This window comes from Bombina bombina, chromosome 3 (assembly GCF_027579735.1).
Source record: "Bombina bombina isolate aBomBom1 chromosome 3, aBomBom1.pri, whole genome shotgun sequence".
NCBI lineage: Eukaryota > Metazoa > Chordata > Amphibia > Anura > Bombinatoridae > Bombina > Bombina bombina.
Genome location: NC_069501.1, coordinates 464,383,969 through 464,405,115, shown reverse-complemented (window position 1 = coordinate 464,405,115; position 21,147 = coordinate 464,383,969). Strand labels below are relative to the sequence as shown.

General features: G+C 38.9%; 1 protein-coding gene across 10 annotated transcripts in view; it reads left to right on the top strand.

Annotated features, from left to right (window-relative positions):
* Positions 1 to 21,147, top strand: part of ATP2B4 (ATPase plasma membrane Ca2+ transporting 4) — a 279,350-nt gene that overhangs the window by 244,369 nt on the left and 13,834 nt on the right. For all 10 annotated transcript variants that reach the window (XM_053706722.1, XM_053706716.1, XM_053706723.1 and 7 more), the window contains 3 exons: positions 7,098 to 7,309; positions 11,345 to 11,452; positions 11,586 to 11,768. In XM_053706722.1, the coding sequence (XP_053562697.1) occupies positions 7,098 to 7,309; positions 11,345 to 11,452; positions 11,586 to 11,768 (503 nt within the window). The remainder of the gene's footprint in view (positions 1 to 7,097; positions 7,310 to 11,344; positions 11,453 to 11,585; positions 11,769 to 21,147) is intronic.

Below are 21,147 nucleotides of genomic sequence, written 5' to 3'. Positions count from 1 at the left end.
GCCTGTAGGCACATGCCTACTGTGCCTAATGGGAAATCCGGCCCTGTATACATATATACAAACAATTTCACACTCTACCATAAGCGAGCTGGTATATCCAGGAAAGTTAGCTAGAATCTAAGTAACGAATTACATAAGCTTCACTGAACTATTTTTGCATATGATCTATCTCAAAATTAATTTTATTCTTCAGGCTTAAATTACTACTTTTTCTCTCTGTTGAATCTTCTCGCCTAGTTTAAATTGAGTACAGGGGACCCAACTAGGGATATACATTAAGAGACATCCACGTAGCCATAATTGTGGAGCGCACATGAAGTACTATATAAGTAAACTGAGTGGAATTGCCAAACCATACTATATCCTATCATTCTAGACATGAATCCTTCTATTGAAGCTACCCAAGGTTTTTCGTAGGTAAGATGAGATTAGTTGATACCCTAAATATTTTCCTAGCTTACTACGCCCATATTGCTGATGGTGCATCCAAGGTTTTGTTATTATGCTGCCTTACTGTCAGCGGCCGAGACAGTGGGGTGCGCTGATCTAGACCATATAAAATATAGGGAATATACTAGTAACCAATAGATGGCAACCGCCAACCAATAGATAATTTTGTAAACTGACAGCCCATCAACGCATGGGTGGTTTAAAGCTATATAACTTATAGGTCATACGTAACTATCATAAGCTCATGTAGTTCTAGTTCCAGAGGCAGATAAGGTAGATAATTGAACATATAATTCAACCGTGCTGACACTCCAATAACTATAGGGATCCATGAATACAATACTAGGAGACATCATAGATCACTACCACTTCAGGCAGAGAAACCACCTAATAATTAACATGATCCTCTCACATTTCCTTACTTAAGACTTTATTCTAGCTAAGCCCCTTAGAAGAGTGGTCTAGTCCTGTTCATTACATTGTGATTCAACATCACAGAAAATAAGCATACTGACTAATAGGCAGTCTCCATCCTCAATAATCTCCACCTCTATTTCTATATGTCTTGTCTAGGGGTCCAAATAAGACTAGCATGCATACCTCTCAACCTGGCACTGAAAATATATGTAGCCATGTTCTGCTACCAAAATATTCCAATGGATGGTGATCTCAGTTATGTACACTCATCATTATATCGTTTAAGGTCTAAAAATGACGTCTTTATATTTTGTGTATATAAAATGGGGGAAAAAAAAAAAGGTTCCCATTTGAGACTCAAGAGTAGTCTCGCACTGTCCTAGATAACCCTCTGTAGCTTTGTGTTTTTGATAGTCCTAGAAGGTCCAAGAATGGCCTCATGCGCCTTATGGAGGGTTTACAGTACAACAGGCTAGTTATGTGTTTTGTTAATTTAAATATTGTCAGTCGTATGAGTTTTATATATGTTATTTAATGTCTGTTCATGATGTGTCTAGAAATAATTATCTATGTATAGAATTTACTGACACGTTTTGGTTTGTAAGCCTTGCCTCGAACCTCAATAAAAATTTATAAGAGATCAAAAAAAAAAAAAAAAAAAAAAAAAAAACAGTTCTTTGATACACCTCTTAAAATGTCTGTTGGAATTTGTTTCTTGTTTTGTTTGTTGTGACCAATGAGATGCAGATTTAATTGAGCTTCTGCTCTTATCTAACCTATACATTTTTAGAAAAACAATCCCTCGAGCATTGTTAAAACATTGACATTATTTTTTCATAACAAAAATATCAACTGAAAGCTGCTTTAAATAAAATTAAAAACTAGTACATCTGTATCAATTGTACACTTCCTACTAATGTTCAGCGGCTTGGAGGTACTTCCTATCAGCCAATGACACTTTGCTGGAAGTTACTATCAGCCAATAAGGCTTAGTGTGTACGCAACTTCATTCATAAAGTATAACTAAGGTATTCAGCCATTCTGGGAGGGAGTGAAACATGTTCATTTTTAGGTATTTTACAGCAAAAAGCAGGCAAAAAAGCAGGCTTAAATAGATAATTTATTTTGAAATACTGTTATTTTCGTTAAAGTGACATAATACTTATGTTAAATCACTTGAAAGTGGTTCAACATACTGTAACTGTAAAAAGCTGACAAGAAAATATCACCAGAACATTTCTTTGTAACAAAGGAAGATATTTTACCTCTAAATTTCTTCATCTCACCAAAGTAAGTGCTCTGGTAACAGTTCTACTTCAACTTCTGTCCAGCTGCAAGTTGAAATAAAACCAAAACAATAGCCAATCGCCAATGCTGAGGTCATGCAATGCTTTGCTGTGATCTCATGAGATTTCACGGAAATCTCGTGAGAGTTCATAGTAAATTTTCTTAAACTAAATAGGGAAGTAACATGACTGTGCCTGCATGTGCCAAATGCACGCTTCCTTACAAGTTCTGGGAGTAGTATCCTGATTGACTGCTTAACCCCTTAACGACGCATGTCGTACAGGGTACGTCGCACACAATCTGGTCTTAAAAGACCAGCAACGTACCCTGTACGACAGTAGGGGTTTAAAGCAGCTGAAAGCGATCCTGCTCGCTTCCAGGCGCTTTCCGGTTATTGCAGTGATGCCTCGACATCGAGGCATCCTGCAATAACACCCCTTGGCCATCCGATGCAGAGAAAGCCACTCTGTGGCCCTCTCTGCACCGGACATCGGTAGCCGGTATCGTTGGTGGGTGGGAGCTGCAGTGGGAGGCGGGTGGTCGGCCATCAATGTTAGCTATGACGTGGAGGGGGGCGGGATCGGGGGCTCACACAGAGGCGCACGCAGGTGCACGGGAGGGCGGGGGCGGGCGGGTGCACGGGGTGGAAGCGGGTGGGAACGGCTACACTACAGCAATGTAAAAATAAAAAGTTAGAGTGGGTATAAAATAATTGTAAACATACATCTAAGGGATCTGGGTGGGGGTGGGGGTTGCTCTTTGGCTGGGGGGAAGCTACACTACAGAAAAAATAAAATAAAATATAAAAAAGCAGGGTTTTTTTGTAAACTGGGTACTGGCAGACAGCTGCCAGTACCCAAGATGCCTACCAATAAGGTAGAGGGGGAGGGATAGAGAGCTGTTTGGGGGGGGGGATCAGGGAGGTTGGGGGCTAAGGGGGGGGATCCTACACAGAAGTATATGTAAATATTTTTTTTAAAATACCTTTTATTTTAGTACTGGCAGACTTTCTGCCAGTACTTAAGATGGCAGGGACAATTGTGGGGTGGGGGAGGGAAGAGAGCTGTTTGGGAGGGATCAGGGGGTGTGATGTGTGGGGTGGGGGAGGCTGATCTCTACATTAAAGCTAAAATTAACCAAAATGGGCCTAAATCAATACTTTGGGATGTCTTCTAAAAAATTATATACATGTCAAGGGTTATTCAGGGATTCCTGAAAGATATCAGTGTCCCAATGTAACTAGCGCTAATTTTGAAAAAAAAGTTGTTTGGAAATAGAAAAGTGCTACTTGTACTTATTGCCCTATAACTTGCAAAAAAAGCAAAGAACATGTAAACATTGGGTATTTCTAAACTCAGGACAAAACTTAGAAACTATTTAGCATGGGTGTTTTTTGGTGGTTGTAGATGTGTAACAGATTTTGGGAGTCAAAGTTAGAAAAAGTGTGTTTTTTTCCAATTTTTCCTCATATTTTATATTAAAAAATTATAGAAATTATAAGATATGATAAAAGTAATGGTATCTTTAGAAAGTCCATTTAATGGCGAGAAAAACGGTATATAATATGTGTGGGTACAGTAAATGAGTAAGAGGAAAATTACAGCTAAACCCAAACACCGCAAAAATGTAAAAATAGCCCTGGTCCTTAAAGGGACAGTTTACTCAAAATATTTCTCCACTTTAATTTGTTCCCAATTATCCACTTTACCTATTGGAGTGTATTAAATTGTTTACAAGTAGCTCCTTTACCCTTATATCTACATTTGAAATAGTTGATTTACCATGTGGTATCCCCACCTATTCTGAAAGTTTGTGGCCGCAGGTCCAAGCTATTGATAAGCTTTGTAAACACTGCCAGTAGAAGAAATTACACTCCCAGTGGGATATAGCAGAGATAAGGTAATACAATGTTGATTTTACATTGTTTTCTCCAAGTACTGGTGATTGTTTAATGGACAGATATAAGATAAAGAAGCAGGTATATGTACACAATGTGATACAGTAATGAGATTGGATTATACCTACAAGCTCAACCCATTTTATTAGGTTGTGGCTTCAAAACACAAAATCAGAGCTTTAATATACACAAATAAACATTAACCCCTTAATGACCGAGGACGTGCAGGGTACGTCCTCAAAAAAAAAAGGCAGTTAACGCCTGAGAACGTACCCTGCACGTCCTCGGTGTGGAAAGCAGCTGGAAGCGATCCTGCTCGCTTCCAGCTGCTTTCCGGTTATTGCAGTGATGCCTCGATATCGAGGCATCCTGCAATAACCATTTGTAGCCATCCGGTGCAGAGAGAGCCACTCTGTGGCCCTCTCTGCACCGGACATTAACGGCTACGTTCGTTGGTGGGTGGGAGCCGGTGTGGGAGGTGGGTGGCGGCCATCGATGGCCTTTGTGATGCTGAGGGGGGCGGGGACGACCGGGGGGACGCGCACGGACGCGTGCACGGGGAGGCCGGGCGGGCGCGTGCACGGGGAGGGAGCGGGTGGGAACCACTACGCTACAGAACGTTTTTTTGTTAGAAGTGGGGATCAAAGGGGTTAATATGTTTATTTTGGTGATCGGTTTGGCTGGTGGGGTATTGGACTGTGGGGGGGAAGCTACACTACAGAAACAAATAATAAAAAATAAAAAAAAAACATTTTTATTTGCAAACTGGGTACTGGCAGACAGCTGCCAGTACCCAAGATGGCCCCAATAAGGCAGAGGGGGAGGGTTAGGGAGCTATTTTGGGGGGGATCAGGGAGGTTGGGGGCTAAGGGGGGACCCTACATAGCAGCATATGTAAATATGCTTAAAAATTTTTTTTTTTTTTTTTTTTTTTATACCTTTTATTTTAGTACTGGCAGACTTTCTGCCAGTACTTAAGATGGCGGGGACAATTGTGGGGTGGGGGAGGGAAGAGTGCTGTTTGGGAGGGATCAGGGGGTGGGATGTGTCAGGTGGGAGTCTGATCTCTACACTAAAGCTAAAATTAACCCTGCAAGCTCCCTACAAACTACCTAATTAACCCCTTCACTGCTGGCCATAATACACATGTGATGCGCAGCAGCATTTAGCGGCCTTATAATTACCAAAAAGCAACGCCAAAGCCATATATGTCTGCTATTTCTGAACAAAGGGGATCCCAGAGAAGCATTTAAAACCATTTGTGCCATAATTGCACAAGCTGTTTGTAAATAATTTTAGTGAAAAACCTAAAGTTTGAAAAAGTGAACAATTTTTTTTTTTATTTGATTGCTTTTGGCGGTGAAATGGTGGCATGAAATATACCAAAATGGGCCTAGATCAATACTTGGGGTTGTCTACTACACTACACTAGAGCTAAAATTAACCCTAGAAGCTCCCTACATGCTCCCTAATTAACCCATTCACTGCTGGGCATAATACACGTGTGGTGCGCAGTGGCATTTAGCAGCCTTCTAATTACCAAAAAGCAAAGCCAAAGCCATATATGTCTGCTATTTATGAACAAAGGGGATCCCAGAGAAGCATTTACAACCATTTGTGCCATAATTGCACAAGCTGTTTGTAAATAATTTCAGTGAGAAACCTAAAGTTTGTGAAAAAATTTGTGAAAAAGTAAAAAAAAAAATTTATTTCATCGCATTCGGCGGTGAAATGGTGGCATGAAATATACCAAAATGGGCCTAGATCAATACTTTGGGATGTCTTCTAAAAAAAAATATATACATGTCAATGGATATTCAGAGATTCCTGAAAGATATTAGTGTCCCAATGTAACTAGCGCTAATTTTGAAAAAAAGTGGTTTGGAAATGGCAAAGTGCTACTTGTATTTATGGCCCTATAACTTGCAAAAAAAGCAAAGAACATGTAAACATTGGGTATTTCTAAACTCAGGACAAAATTTAGAAACTATTTAGCATGGGTGTTTTTTGGTGGTTGTAGATGTGTAACAGATTTTGGGGGTCAAAGTTAGAAAAAGTGTGTTTTTTTCCATTTTTTCCTCATATTTTATAATATTTTTTATAGTAAATTATAAGATATGATGAAAATAATGGTATATTTTGAAAGTCCATTTAATGGCTAGAAAAACGGTATATAATATGTGTGGGTACAGTAAATAAGTAAGAGGAAAATTACAGCTAAACACAAACACCGCAAAAATGTAAAAATAGCCTTGGTCCCAAACGGACAGAAAATGGAAAAGTGCTGTGGTCATTAAGGGGTTAAAAAGCTAATTTCATAATTTTTTTACTCTGCAGTTGGTAAAAAAGCAATTGTAAACACATTAAGGGAAAAACTATTTTACAGTATACTGTCCCTTTAAGGGAAAGAAATTGAAAAATGGCCTTGTCCTTAAGGGGTTAAAGGGACACAAAACCCACATTTTTTCTTTCATGATTTAGAAAGAACATAGAATTTTAAACAACTTTCTAATTTACTTCTATTATCTAATTTGCTTAATTTCCTTGATATACTTTGATGGAAAGCATATCTAGATAGGCTCAGTAGCTGCTGATTGGTTGCTGCACATAGATGCCTCGTGTGATTGGCTTACACATGTGCATTGCTATTTCTTGAAGAAAGGATATCTACTGAATGAAGCAAATTAGATAATACAAGTAAATTGGAATATTTTTTAAAATTGTATTCTCTACTTGAATCATGAAAGAAAATGTTTGGGTTTAGTGTCTCTTTAAAGTCCCTTTACAATGGTGTGTGAAATTTTGAGGTAAATGTCTTCCTTTTTTTACATAGAGATGTTCAGGTGATCATTTCTAGTTGGCTTTTTACAGCGATGATGCATCACTTTCAAGTCCTTCAACATTTGGGTATCATGTCCCTTTTAATAAAAATTTTTTTAGAGGGATTAGGTTTTGAGTTTGTCACTTTAATTTCCTTCTCTTATGCTTTTCTGCCCTTATAATTCTCTCCTTTTTCCCTAACATATCTGTAATTTGATGTCAATAGGTGAGAAATTTTTTGACATTGACAGTGGGAGGGATGTCCCTCTGCACTCACCTCCATCGGAACACTACACTATCGTCTTCAACACCTTTGTAATGATGCAGCTCTTTAATGAAATAAATGCTCGCAAAATTCACGGGGAACGAAACGTCTTTGATAATATCTACCGGAACCCTATTTTCTGCGCTGTTGTTCTTGGGACTTTTGGAGCACAGGTAACAATCAGAAAAGAAATGTTAAAGTATAAACTAAAAAGTTAATCATGTCTAGATCAACAACAAAAAAAGAAAAAAAAATTATTATATGACAGTATAAATGCCACTAAAAATCCAAAAACAAAACCGCAATGGAGTTGAAAGCTATAAATAACTACAAATATATAATATCATTCATATGGTTCTACATATTTCAAATTATAATGTGTAGAACTGAATTATTTTAATATGCAACTTAAAGGAATATGAAACTCAATTTTTTTCTTTCATGATTCAGATAGTGTACAAATTTTAAACAACTTCCGTTGTCAAATTTGCTGCGTTTTCTTTGGGCTCGGTTTATCAAACAAAAATTAGGCAAGTACTTTAAGTAATTTAATAATTGACAAATACACAATAAAAATATAATGCAATAACACTTAAAGGGACAGTCAAGTCCAAAAAAACTTTCATGATTCAAATAGGGCATGTAATTTTAGACAACTTTCCGATTTACTTTTGTCACCAATTTTGCTTTGTTCTCTTGGTATTCTTAGTTTAAAGCTAAACCTAGGAGGTTCATATGCTAATTTCTTAGACCTTGAAGGCTGCCTCTAAACTGTATGCATTTTGACCACTAGAGGGCGTTAGTTCATGTGTTTCATATAGATAACATTGAGCTCATGCACGTGAATTTACAGAGGAGTGAGCTCTGATTAGCTAAAATAAAAGTATGTCAAAATAACTGAAATAAGGGGGCAATCTGCAGATGCTTAGATACAAGGTAATTACAGAGGTAAAACACGTATTATTATAACTGTGTTGGCTATGCAAAACTGGGGAATGGGTAATTTAAGGAATTATCTTTAAAAACAACACAAATTCTGGTGTTGACTGTCCCTTTAAATTTAATTTGAAATGAGTAGTAAAATATTTTCTGGCAAATTTAAAAGTTAATGCAATTTTCCTTACCCCTCTCATGTGACAGCCATGAGCCAGTCTCATAATGCATATACATATGTACTGGACACTTTTGCACATGCTCAGTAGGAGCTGGAGCCACAGAAATCGTGCATGTAAAAAAGATGTGAACATTTTGATAATGGAAGTATTCTTGTTTTTTTTTTTTTCTTTTTTAAATTGCATACTTTATCTGAACCATGAAACGTTCTAATTTTTAGGGCTTTAGTGGCCCTTCTAAGCATTTTATATTACGATTTCAAAGTGTTAAAGTGAAAGTCAATCCTAGCGTTGTACAAACGCTAGGATTGACTATTGAAACAAATAAAAGGGACTTTCATTCATGAAGTATAAGATACTTCATGTAGAAAGCTCCTTTTCTTTTAACCGATCGCCGTTCTTATCTCCTACAGCAGCCCACGGCTAAAAAATTTTTGGCTAAGAGGTGACGTTTTCACCTCTTAGCCAATAGCTGTGAAGTAAATCCAGCTCCCATGGGCGCCAAACCAAATTTACCGCACGGCTATTGGCTAAGAGGTCACCTCTTAGCAAAAAAATTATTTAGCCGTGGGCTGCTGTAGAAGCTAAGAACGGCATTCGGTTGAAACAAATAAAGGAGCTTTCCACATAAAGTATCTTATACTTCATGAATGAAAGTCCCCTTTATTTGTTTCAATAGTAAATCCTAGCGTTTGTACAACGCTAGGATTGACTTTCACTTTAACTGTCCATTTAATAATAATAATAATTTCAAACAAGATTTCAAATAAGCAAGCGCTTCTCTCTTTTTATTTATGCAAATTATGACATTTTGGGAAGTCTCCCTAAGTGTGATGCGGGAATCCAGACGTGGACCCGTTGCTCAGTGTGCCTAGAGGGATATGGCTGCACCTCACTGACGAGGCCCACAATAGGCCGAAACGTACGTCTGGGGTTTTGCTGTTTCTCTCGTTCAGAGAGGGATTGCCTGGTATTTCGGGCTGGACTGTACTGTGAAGTCAGGATCAGACTGATATGCTTCAGGAAAGTTCTTCTCTGTGAAAGGCACATGTTGAGCAAAAAGAGGCTGCTTCTTGGGTGGCAACTAGCCATAGAGCAAGCTATTATGCATTTGTTCGTTCCCAGGTTGAGCGCTTCTCTCTTTTTATTTATACATAGAAAAGTACTGAAGTTTATATAAGAGCAGAGGTAAACCATATCTGCACTACTATAAGGGAAACATTATGTGCAATTTATGTTGCATATATGCTAAAAAGTATGTTTGGCTAATGGATGTTTTTACTACCAGTTTGTATTCCATGTGAGGGTAATTAAACATAACTGATGATAGGCCAGATATCTTCCAATAAGTTGCTATGGTAATTATTCCTCATGGGATTGGCCTTGTTGTTACTAGAAGTTTTCACCAGAGATAACTAGGAATAAGATGGATACAGCAGGAGCATCTCTAGAGAAGCTTTTGCTTGACCCGAAGCAGCTGCGATAGCTGGAAAACAAAAGCAGGGAGACTAGGCCTCAGAGGAGTCACTAACTAACAGACACCTCCAAGACCACTAATCCTTACTTGCTTATATTTACAGGGCAGCATGGCATTTGTTTCTGTTAAAGAAGTTCTGAAAATTTGCACCTCTACTAATAATTGAGTTCAGGAGTTTCAGCCACACCCAGTGCTCTAATCCAACCCTGCAGTTACCCCCATCACCCTTAGGGAGACTTCCCTCACTGAGCCCAATCTAATATTGCACCTATATCATGACTTCATATATTGCTTTGTGTGCAGTGATGCGCTGATCCTAAGCCTCTTTGGATTACCTTATAGAGACTTTCCCAGTGTTATTATTCAAATACATTCAGAAACAGAACAAGCTACTGAGCTGCTGTTTGTTTCTGGTAGAGCACTTCTCTTTATGTATTTGTGATATGACCCTAGGGAAGTCTCCCTAAGGGTGATGGGGGTAACCAGACGTGGACTCCTTGTCCAATGTGCTTAGAGTAATATGGCTGCACCTCACTGACAAGGCCCAAAGAAGGCCAAAACAATTGTCTGGGGTTGCTATATTCCTTGTTCAGAGATGGATTGCCTGATATTTTAGGGCTTAACAGACCTTGTTAGGCGGAATCAGCCTGATATACTTCATGAAATTTCCTTTCTGTGAAAAGCACAATTGGGCTAAAAGAGTCTTCTACCAGGTGGTAAATCGCTACTGAGCTGCTACTCTTTCTCTATGTATTTGTAACATATTTTGCTTCTGTTATCAAATTTACAGCTTTCTTTTGGCATCCTTGGTTGAAACATGGCCCCTTTCCATAAGAGCATACTGAGGGAGGCACAGGAAACATGCAACCTGTAAAGGGAGGGTGTAGTTCTGCCTTCAATTACTAATGCTCACATACTGTTTGAATGCCTCTGATCAATCTAAAGACAAATGTGTTTAAACAGTGTATTTTTTTTTTTTTTAAATAGTGCATCTAGCTATACAGACTTGCCATTGTTTACCTTACCATATAGTGACTGAAGCTACTACAGTTAGTTTGCTTGTATAACATTTTTCCAGGCAGTGCAGCAACATAAAGCTCAAGAAATACATGTTCTTTTACCTACTTCAGTATGTTCTCCATAAGAACAGCAATGTTTTAACCAATAAGAGAAAGAGACAAATTTGATAATAGAAATCAATTGCATTTTTTTTATTGTAAACTATGTCTGAATCATCAAACTTTAATTTTGTCTTCCATTTCCTTTAATATGTATTGTATTTTTCTTTGTATCTAAAATTAGGTCATTTAAAATGTATTAATGTTTGAAAAACTCAAGATTCTTGGGCTTTTTATGTGTTTTTGGGGCCACCATCAAAACTAGTGGGGGGTTGAACAGCCTGTGAGCTATTGATCCTTGCGAATCAGTTGGATTTATTTCCTATATATCCATTATAGGGGTTAAAAGTATTTTTGGTATCCTTTTGAGAATTTGGGGGCTGCATATGTGGGGGGGGGGGGGGGGTTAATAACTACTTACTAAGCCTCCAATATTTTACTATAAAAATTCTGAAATTTTTTAACTGACGCCACAACATAATTCTCATCTCCTGGTTACAGATCATAATCGTGGAGTTTGGAGGGAAGCCATTTAGTTGCTCTGGTCTTTCGTTATCCCAGTGGTTCTGGTGCATCTTTATTGGACTTGGAGAACTTTTGTGGGGACAGGTTGGTTATTTTATTTACCATATCTCTAGACCTAATTTTAAGAAACGGTTGTTTATCTCTGATTCTCTTTTTAATTCCTTGTTATGTCTAACTCTTGTCCATTTCATTTTGTTCCTTTTTCTTCTCATTGCAGCTGATCTGCTCAGTACCAACCAGTCGCCTCAAATTCCTGAAGGAGGCAGGCCATGGGCCAATGAAAGATGATATTCAACATGAGGAAATGACTGAAGGCATGGAGGAGTTTGACCATGGAGAGATGGAACTTAGAAGAGGCCAGATCCTATGGTTCAGAGGCCTGAACCGAATACAGACTCAGGTACTTGTGCCCCTGGATTATTCCCAACACAGCAACACATTTATTATTCTCTCCCAAACCAGTCCTGGTCTAAAACTAGAGAAAAGAAAAACTACTACACTAAAATTTTATGAGACAATAAACAGCTTGAAATTACAAGATATGTCTCTTGTGTTCCTATAGAATAACATAACATATCCAAGTCTTAACATTTTTACTGCAATTATTTTTCAGTAGCAAAATTCTGCCCTCCATCTGCCTTTTTTGGAGGCACCAATCTGGTCTTTAGTCTGCAAACAACAAGGCTAGTCCCAGTCATAAGTAAAAAAATTCGTTGTTTAGCATTCTTCTGATGAAGCAAATTAGTGACAGTCCGCAGAGTGCATTTCAAGTTCTGAGAATTAGAAACTAAATATTTTATATAAAAAAATCTCAGTGTTTATTGTCCCTTTCTCCAACATAGGTGTGTCCGGTCCACGGCGTCATCCTTACTTGTGGGATATTCTCTTCCCCAACAGGAAATGGCAAAGAGCCCAGCAAAGCTGGTCACATGATCCCTCCTAGGCTCCGCCTACCCCAGTCATTCTCTTTGCCGTTGCACAGGCAACATCTCCACGGAGATGGCTAACAGTTTTTTGGTGTTTAAATGTAGTTTTATTCTTCAATCAAGAGTTTGTTATTTTAAAATAGTGCTGGTATGTACTATTTACTCTGAAACAGAAAAGAGATGAAGATTTCTGTTTGTAAGAGGAAAATGATTTTAGCAACCGTTACTAAAATCGATGGCTGTTTCCACACAGGACTGTTGAGATGAATTAACTTCAATTGGGGGAAACAGTGGGCAGACTTTTGCTGCTTGAGGTATGACACATTTCTAACAAGACTTGGTAATGCTGGAAGCTGTCATTTTCCCTATGGGAACCGGTAAGCCATTTTCTTAGTTTAGTATAAGAATAAAGGGCTTCACAAGGGCTTTAAAGACTGGTAGACATTTTTCTGGGCTAAAACGATTACTTTATAAGTATATTTAGTGGATTATAACTATAAATAGTTCTTTTAATCTTGGGGATGTATTAAAAAAACGGCAGGCACTGTATTGGACACCTTTTTCACTGGGGGCCTTTTCTAGTCATAGGCAGAGCCTCATTTTCTCGCTACTAATGCGCAGTTGTTTTTGGAAAGCAAGGCATGCAGATGCATGTGTGAGGAGCTAAGAACCACTGAAAAAGCTTATTGAAGGCGTCATTTGGTATCGTATTCCCCTCTGGGCTTGGTTGGGTCTCAGCAAAGCAGATACCAGGGACTGTATAGGGGTTAAATGTAAATTAGGTGTGCAATACTTTTAAGGCTTTAAGACACTGTGGTGAAATTTTGGTGAATTTTGAACAATTCCTTCATACTTTTTCACATATTCAGTAATAAAGTGTGTTCAGTTTAAAATTTAAAGTGACAGTAACGGTTTTATTTTAAAACGTTTTTTGTGCTTTGTTATCAAGTTTATGCTTGTTAACATGTCTGAACCATCAGATAGACGATGTTCTGTATGTTTGGAAGCCAAGGTTCCTCCCCATTTAAATATATGTGATGAATGTGTCATAGTGTACAAACAAAGTAGGGACAATGATGCCACTGATAATGATGTTGCCCAAAATGATTCCTCAAGCGAGGGGAGTAAGCATGGTACTGCATCTTCCCCTTCTGTGTCTACACCAGTCTTGCCCACACAAGAGGCCCCTAGTACATCTAGTGCGCCAATCCTTCTTACTATGCAACAATTAACGGCTGTAATGGATAATTCTATTAAAAACATTTTGTCCAAAATGCCCACTTATCAGAGAAAGCGCGATTGCTCTGTTTTAGATACTGAAGAGCATGAGGACGCTGATGATAATGGTTCTGACATACCCTCACACCAATCTGAAGGGGCCAGGAGGGAGGTTTTGTCTGAGGGAGAAATTTCAGATTCAGGAAAAATTTCTCAACAAGCTGAACCTGATGTTATTACTTTTAAATTTAAATTAGAACATCTTCGCGCTCTGCTTAAGGAGGTGTTATCTACTCTGGATGATTGTGACAATTTGGTCATTCCAGAGAAGTTATGTAAGATGGACAAGTTCCTAGAGGTCCCGGTGCCCCCCGATGCTTTTCCTATACCCAAGCGGGTGGTGGACATTGTAAATAAGGAATGGGAAAGGCCCGGCATACCTTTTGTTCCTCCCCCTATATTTAAAAAATTATTTCCTATGGTCGACCCCAGAAAGGACTTATGGCAGACAGTCCCCAAGGTCGAGGGGGCGGTTTCTACTCTAAACAAACGCACTACTATCCCTATAGAAGATAGTTGTGCTTTCAAAGATCCTATGGATAAAAAATTAGAGGGTTTGCTTAAAAAGATGTTTGTTCAGCAAGGTTACCTTCTACAACCAATTTCATGCATTGTTCCTGTCACTACAGTAGCGTGTTTCTGGTTCGAAGAACTAGAAAAGTCGCTCAATAAAGACTCTTCGTATGAGGAGGTTATGGACAGAGTTCAAGCACTTAAATTGGCTAACTCTTTTATCTTAGACGCCACTTTGCAATTAGCTAGATTAGCGGCGAAAAATTCAGGTTTTGCTATTGTGGCGCGCAGAGCGCTTTGGCTAAAGTCTTGGTCAGCGGATGTGTCCTCCAAGAACAAATTGCTTAACATCCCTTTCAAAGGTAAAACGCTGTTTGGCCCTGACTTGAAAGAGATTATTTCAGACATCACTGGGGGAAAGGGCCACGCCCTTCCTCAGGATAGGTCTTTTAAGGCTAAAAATAAGCCAAATTTTCGTCCCTTTCGCAGAAACGGACCAGCCTCAAATTCTACACCCTCTAAGCAAGAGGGTAATAGTTCTCAAACCAAACCAGCCTGGAGACCGATGCAAGGCTGGAACAAGGGTAAGCAGGCCAAGAAACCTGCCACTGCTACTAAAACAGCATGAAGTGTTGGCCCCCGATCCGGGACCGGATCTGGTGGGGGGCAGACTCTCTCTCTTTGCTCAGGCTTGGGCAAGAGATGTTCAGGATCCTTGGGCGCTAGAAATAGTTTCTCAAGGTTATCTCCTGGAATTCAAGGAACTACCCCCAAGGGGGAGGTTCCACAGGTCTCAATTGTCTTCAAACCAAATAAAAAGACAGGCATTCTTACATTGTGTAGAAGACCTGTTAAGAATGGGAGTGATTCATCCTGTTCCATTAGGAGAACAAGGGATGGGGTTTTACTCCAATCTGTTCATAGTTCCCAAAAAAGAAGGAACATTCAGACCAATTTTAGATCTCAAGATTCTAAACATAATTCTCAGGGTTCCATCATTCAAAATGGAAACCATTCGAACAATTCTTCCTACCATCCAGGAAGGTCAATTCATGACCACGGTGGATTTAAAGGATGCGTATCTACATATTCCTATCCACAAGGAACATCATCGGTTCCTAAGGTTCGCCTTTCTGGACAAGCATTACCAGTTTGTGGCACTTCCATTCGGATTAGCCACTGCTCCAAGGATTTTCACAAAGGTACTAGGGTCCCTTCTAGCGGTGCTAAGACCAAGGGGCATTGCAGTAGTACCTTACTTGGACGACATACTGATTCAAGCGTCGTCTCTGTCAAAAGCAAAGGCTCATACGGACATTGTCCTAGCCTTTCTCAGATCTCACGGGTGGAAAGTGAACATAGAAAAAAGTTCTCTGTCCCCGTCAACAAGAGTTCCCTTCTTGGGAACAATAATAGACTCCTTAGAAATGAAGATTTTTCTGACAGAGGCCAGAAAATCAAAACTTCTAAGCTCTTGTCAAGTACTTCATTCTGTTCTTCTTCCTTCCATAGCGCAGTGCATGGAAGTAATAGGTTTGATGGTTGCGGCAATGGACATAGTTCCTTTTGCACGAATTCATCTAAGACCATTACAACTGTGCATGCTCAGACAGTGGAATGGGGATTATACAGACTTGTCTCCGACGATCCAAGTAGATCAAAGAACCAGAGATTCACTCCGTTGGTGGCTGAACCTGGACAACCTGTCACAGGGAATGAGCTTCCGCAGACCAGAGTGGGTCATTGTCACGACCGACGCCAGTCTGGTGGGCTGGGGCGCGGTCTGGGAACCCCTGAAAGCTCAGGGTCTATGGTCTCGGGAAGAATCTCTTCTCCCGATAAACATTCTGGAACTGCGAGCGATATTCAATGCTCTCAAAGCTTGGCCTCAACTAGCAAAGGCCAAATTCATAAGGTTTCAATCAGACAACATGACGACTGTTGCATATATCAACCATCAGGGGGGAACAAGGAGTTCCCTGGCGATGGAGGAAGTGACCAAAATAATTAAATGGGCGGAGAATCACTCCTGCCACTTGTCTGCAATCCACATCCCAGGAGTGGAAAATTGGGAAGCGGATTTTCTGAGTCGTCAGACTTTCCATCCGGGGGAGTGGGAACTCCATCCGGAAATCTTTGCCCAAATAACTCAATTATGGGGCATTCCAGACATGGACCTGATGGCGTCTCGTCAGAACTTCAAGGTTCCTTGCTACGGGTCCAGATCCAGGGATCCCAGGGCGACTCTAGTAGATGCACTGATAGCGCCTTGGACCTTCAACCTAGCTTATGTATTCCCACCGTTCCCTCTCATTCCCAGGCTGGTAGCCAGGATCAATCAGGAGAGGGCTTCGGTGATCTTGATAGCTCCTGCGTGGCCACGCAGAACTTGGTATGCAGACCTGGGGTGAATATGTCATCGGCTCCACCATGGAAGCTACCTTTGAGACAGGACCTTCTTGTTCAAGGTCCATTCGAACATCCGAATCTGGCTTCACTCCAACTGACTGCTTGGAGATTGAACGCTTGATTTTATCAAAGCGTGGGTTTTCAGATTCTGTCATTGATACTCTTGTTCAGGCTAGAAAGCCTGTAACTAGGAAAATTTACCATAAAATATGGAAAAAATATATTTGTTGGTGTGAATCTAAAGGATTCCCATGGAACAAGATAAAAATTCCTAAGATTCTATCCTTTCTACAGGAGGGTTTGGAGAAAGGATTATCTGCAAGTTCTTTGAAGGGACAGATTTCTGCTTTATCTGTTTTACTTCACAAAAAACTGGCAGCTGTGCCAGATGTTCAAGCTTTTGTTCAGGCTCTGGTTAGAATCAAGCCTGTTTACAAACCTTTGACTCCTCCTTGGAGTCTCAATTTAGTTCTTTCAGTTCTTCAAGGGGTTCCGTTTGAACCCCTACATTCCGTAGATATTAAGTTACTATCTTGGAAAGTTTTGTTTTTGGTTGCAATTTCTTCTGCTAGAAGAGTTTCAGAGTTATCTGCTCTGCAGTGTTCTCCTCCTTATCTGGTGTTCCATGCAGATAAGGTGGTTTTGCGTACTAAACCTGGTTTTCTTCCGAAAGTTGTTTCTAACAAAAACATTAACCAGGAGATAGTTGTGCCTTCTTTGTGTCCGAATCCAGTTTCAAAGAAGGAACGTTTGTTACACAATTTGGATGTAGTTCGTGCTCTAAAATTCTATTTAGAGGCTACAAAGGATTTCAGACAAACATCTTCTTTGTTTGTTGTTTATTCTGGTAAAAGGAGAGATCAAAAAGCAACTTCTACCTCTCTCTCTTTTTGGCTTAAAAGCATCATCCGATTGGCTTATGAGACTGCCGGACGGCAGCCTCCTGAAAGAATCACAGCTCACTCCACTAGGGCTGTGGCTTCCACATGGGCCTTCAAGAAAACGAGGCTTCTGTTGATCAGATATGTAAGGCAGCGACTTGGTCTTCACTGCACACTTTTACCAAATTTTACAAATTTGATACTTTTGCTTCTTCTGAGGCTATTTTTGGGAGAAAGGTTTTGCAAGCCGTGCCTTCCATCTAGGTGACCTGATTTGCTCCCTCCCATCATCCGTGTCCTAAAGCTTTGGTATTGGTTCCCACAAGTAAGGATGACGCCGTGGACCGGACACACCTATGTTGGAGAAAACAGAATTTATGCTTACCTGATAAATTACTTTCTCCAACGGTGTGTCCGGTCCACGGCCCGCCCTGGTTTTTTTAATCAGGTCTGATGAATTATTTTCTCTAACTACAGTCACCACGGTATCATATGATTTCTCCTATGCATATTCCTCCTTTACGTCGGTCGAATGACTGGGGTAGGCGGAGCCTAGGAGGGATCATGTGACCAGCTTTGCTGGGCTCTTTGCCATTTCCTGTTGGGGAAGAGAATATCCCACAAGTAAGGATGACGCCGTGGACCGAACACACCGTTGGAGAAAGTAATTTATCAGGTAAGCATAAATTCTGTTTTTAAGTGTTTTTCATGAATAGCAGGATATGATGTCAGGGAAGGTTATTAGGTTCTACTGGAACACACCCACCTACAAGACATGTTCACAAAACATAGATTATTCTCTTAACCCAGAGGTTACACGTAGGATCTAATAACTAAGCCTTACAATGACCCCCCCCCCCTTTAACTGAACAGGTGTCATATACATGTAATTAAAATCAGTTTGTTTTTTCTATTTTATGTTGTGTGTATTGTATTGTTTTACAAACAGTTTTTTTTTTGTTCTATTTACTCTTGTAACCCGCCAGACCAGGATATACATTAAAAAAGTGTTTATAAATTTACAAACTTTGAGCACCAAATTGGCACCTGTTTGGGCAGTCTCACTGAGTTTTTACAGAATCAAGTGAGAAAATAGGTGCTCTATTCTTTTATTTTGCAATCTGTCACATACTCTTCATTATGCAAATATTTTTAGACTTATTGTAAAACAAGAACTTAAAGGGACAGTTTACTCAAAAAATTTCTCCCCTTTAATTTGTTCCCAATGATCCACTTAACCTGCTGGAGTGTATTAAATTGTTTACAAGTAGCTCCTTTACCCTTATATTGGCATTTGAAATTGTTGATTTAACATGTGGTATCCCCTCCTATTCTGAAAGTTTGTGGCCGCGCGTACCAGCTATAGATAAGCTTTGTAAACACAGCCAGCAGAAGAAATTACACTCCCAGTGTGATAAAGCAGAGATAAAGTAATAAAATGTTGATTTTCCATTGTTCTCTCAAAGTACTGGTGATTGTTTTAAGGACAGATATAAGATAAAGAAGCAGGTATATGTACACAATGTGATACAGTAATGAGATCTGATTATACCTACAAGCTCAACCTATTTTATTAGGCTGTGGCTTCAAAACACAAAATCCGAGCTTTAATATACACAAATAAGCCTTAAAAAGCTAATTTTCATACATTTTTTACTCTGCAGTTGGTAAAAAAGCAATTGTAAACACATTAAGGGAAAAACTATTTTTGAGTATACTGTCCCTTTAATATACAAGTCTAAAAATATTTACATGGGTTTATACTGACACACTTTGTGGCTAGATGATGATGTGAAGTCTGGGGAAAAAAACAGAGTTTAGGGAGGTAAAAATAGATAACTGCATAAAAAAATCAAATCCCAAACCTGGTTCTGTTAGAATGGTGGTGTGTAATATGGGGCTAAAAATTGGGTGATAAATTGCAGTCAGTAAGGAGAGGGTAAAAACATGTTTATAGGACCCAGCAACAGGACAGTATTACCTTGCATGAGAGCAGGATAGTTGTTACTGGACAATTGGTTATATAACCTAATTAGGGATGGCCAATTGTTTCGCAAAATTAAAAAAATGAAACAAATTTTAACACCTTCGTTTGTTTCGAATTTTGAATGGTTGTACAACATTTTAAAATTTGTTTAATTGTATTTCTTATGCTTATTTTAAATGTAATATTCTATTCAAATTTTTCTAATAATTCGAATCGAATTATGCAAAATTCAAAAATAAGAATTTATATATTTTTAATAGTATTTCTAATGCTTTCTTTAAATGTAATATTTGAATTATGCAATATTCGAAAAATTCGAATTTATATATTTGTATCTATTGTGTATTAATTTACTAAGGCCTAGATTTGGAGTTTGGCGGTAGCCGTGAAAACCAGCGTTAGAGGCTCCTAACGCTGGTTTTAGGCTACCGCCGGTATTTGGAGTCATTAAAAAAAGGGTCTAACGCTCACTTTTCAGCCGCGACTTTTCCATACCGCAGATCCCCTTACGTCAATTGCGTATCCTATCTTTTCAATGGGATCTTTCTAACTCCGGTATTTAGAGTCGTGGCTGAAGTGAGCGTTAGAAATCTAACGACAAAACTCCAGCCGCAGGAAAAAAGTCAGTAGTTAAGAGCTTTCTGGGCTAACGCCGGTTTATAAAGCTCTTAACTACTGTGCTCGAAAGTACACTAACACCCATAAACTACCTATGTACCCCTAAACCGAGGCCCCCCCACATCGCCGCCACTCGATAAAAAATTTTTAACCCCTAATCTGCCGACCGCCACCTACGTTATCCTTATGTACCCCTAATCTGCTGCCCCTAACACCGCCGACCCCTATATTATATTTATTAACCCCTAATCTGCCCCCCTCAACGCCGCCTCCACCTGCCTACACTTATTAACCCCTAATCTGCTGAGCGGACCTGAGCGCTACTATAATAAAGTTATTAACCCCTAATCCGCCTCACTAACCCTATAATAAATAGTATTAACCCCTAATCTGCCCTCCCTAACATCGCCGACACCTAACTTCAATTATTAACCCCTAATCTGCCGACTGGAGCTCACCGCTATTCTAATAAATGTATTAACCCCTAAAGCTAAGTCTAACCCTAACACTAACACCCCCTAAGTTAAATATAATTTTAATCTAACGAAATTAATTAACTCTTATTAAATAAATTATTCCTATTTAAAGCTAAATACTTACCTGTAAAATAAACCTTAATATAGCTACAATATAAATTATAATTATATTATAGCTATTTTAGGATTTATATTTATTTTACAGGTAACTTTGTAATTATTTTAACCAGGTACAATAGCTATTAAATAGTTAAGAACTATTTAATAGCTAAAATAGTTAAAATAATTAAAAATTTACCTGTAAAATAAATCCTAACCTAAGTTACAATTAAACCTAACACTACACTATCAATAAATTAATTAAATAAAATACCTACAATTATCTACAATTAAACCTAACACTACACTATCAATAAATAAATTAAATACAATTCCTACAAATAACTACAATGAAATAAACTAACTAAAGTACAAAAAATAAAAAAGAACTAAGTTAAAAAAAATAAAAAAATATTTACAAACATTAGAAATATATTACAACAATTTTAAACTAATTACACCTACTCTAAGCCCCCTAATAAAATAACAAAGCCCCCCAAAATAAAAAAATGCCCTACCCTATTCTAAATTACTAAAATTCAAAGCTCTTTTACCTTACCAGCCCTGAACAGGGCCCTTTGCGGGGCATGCC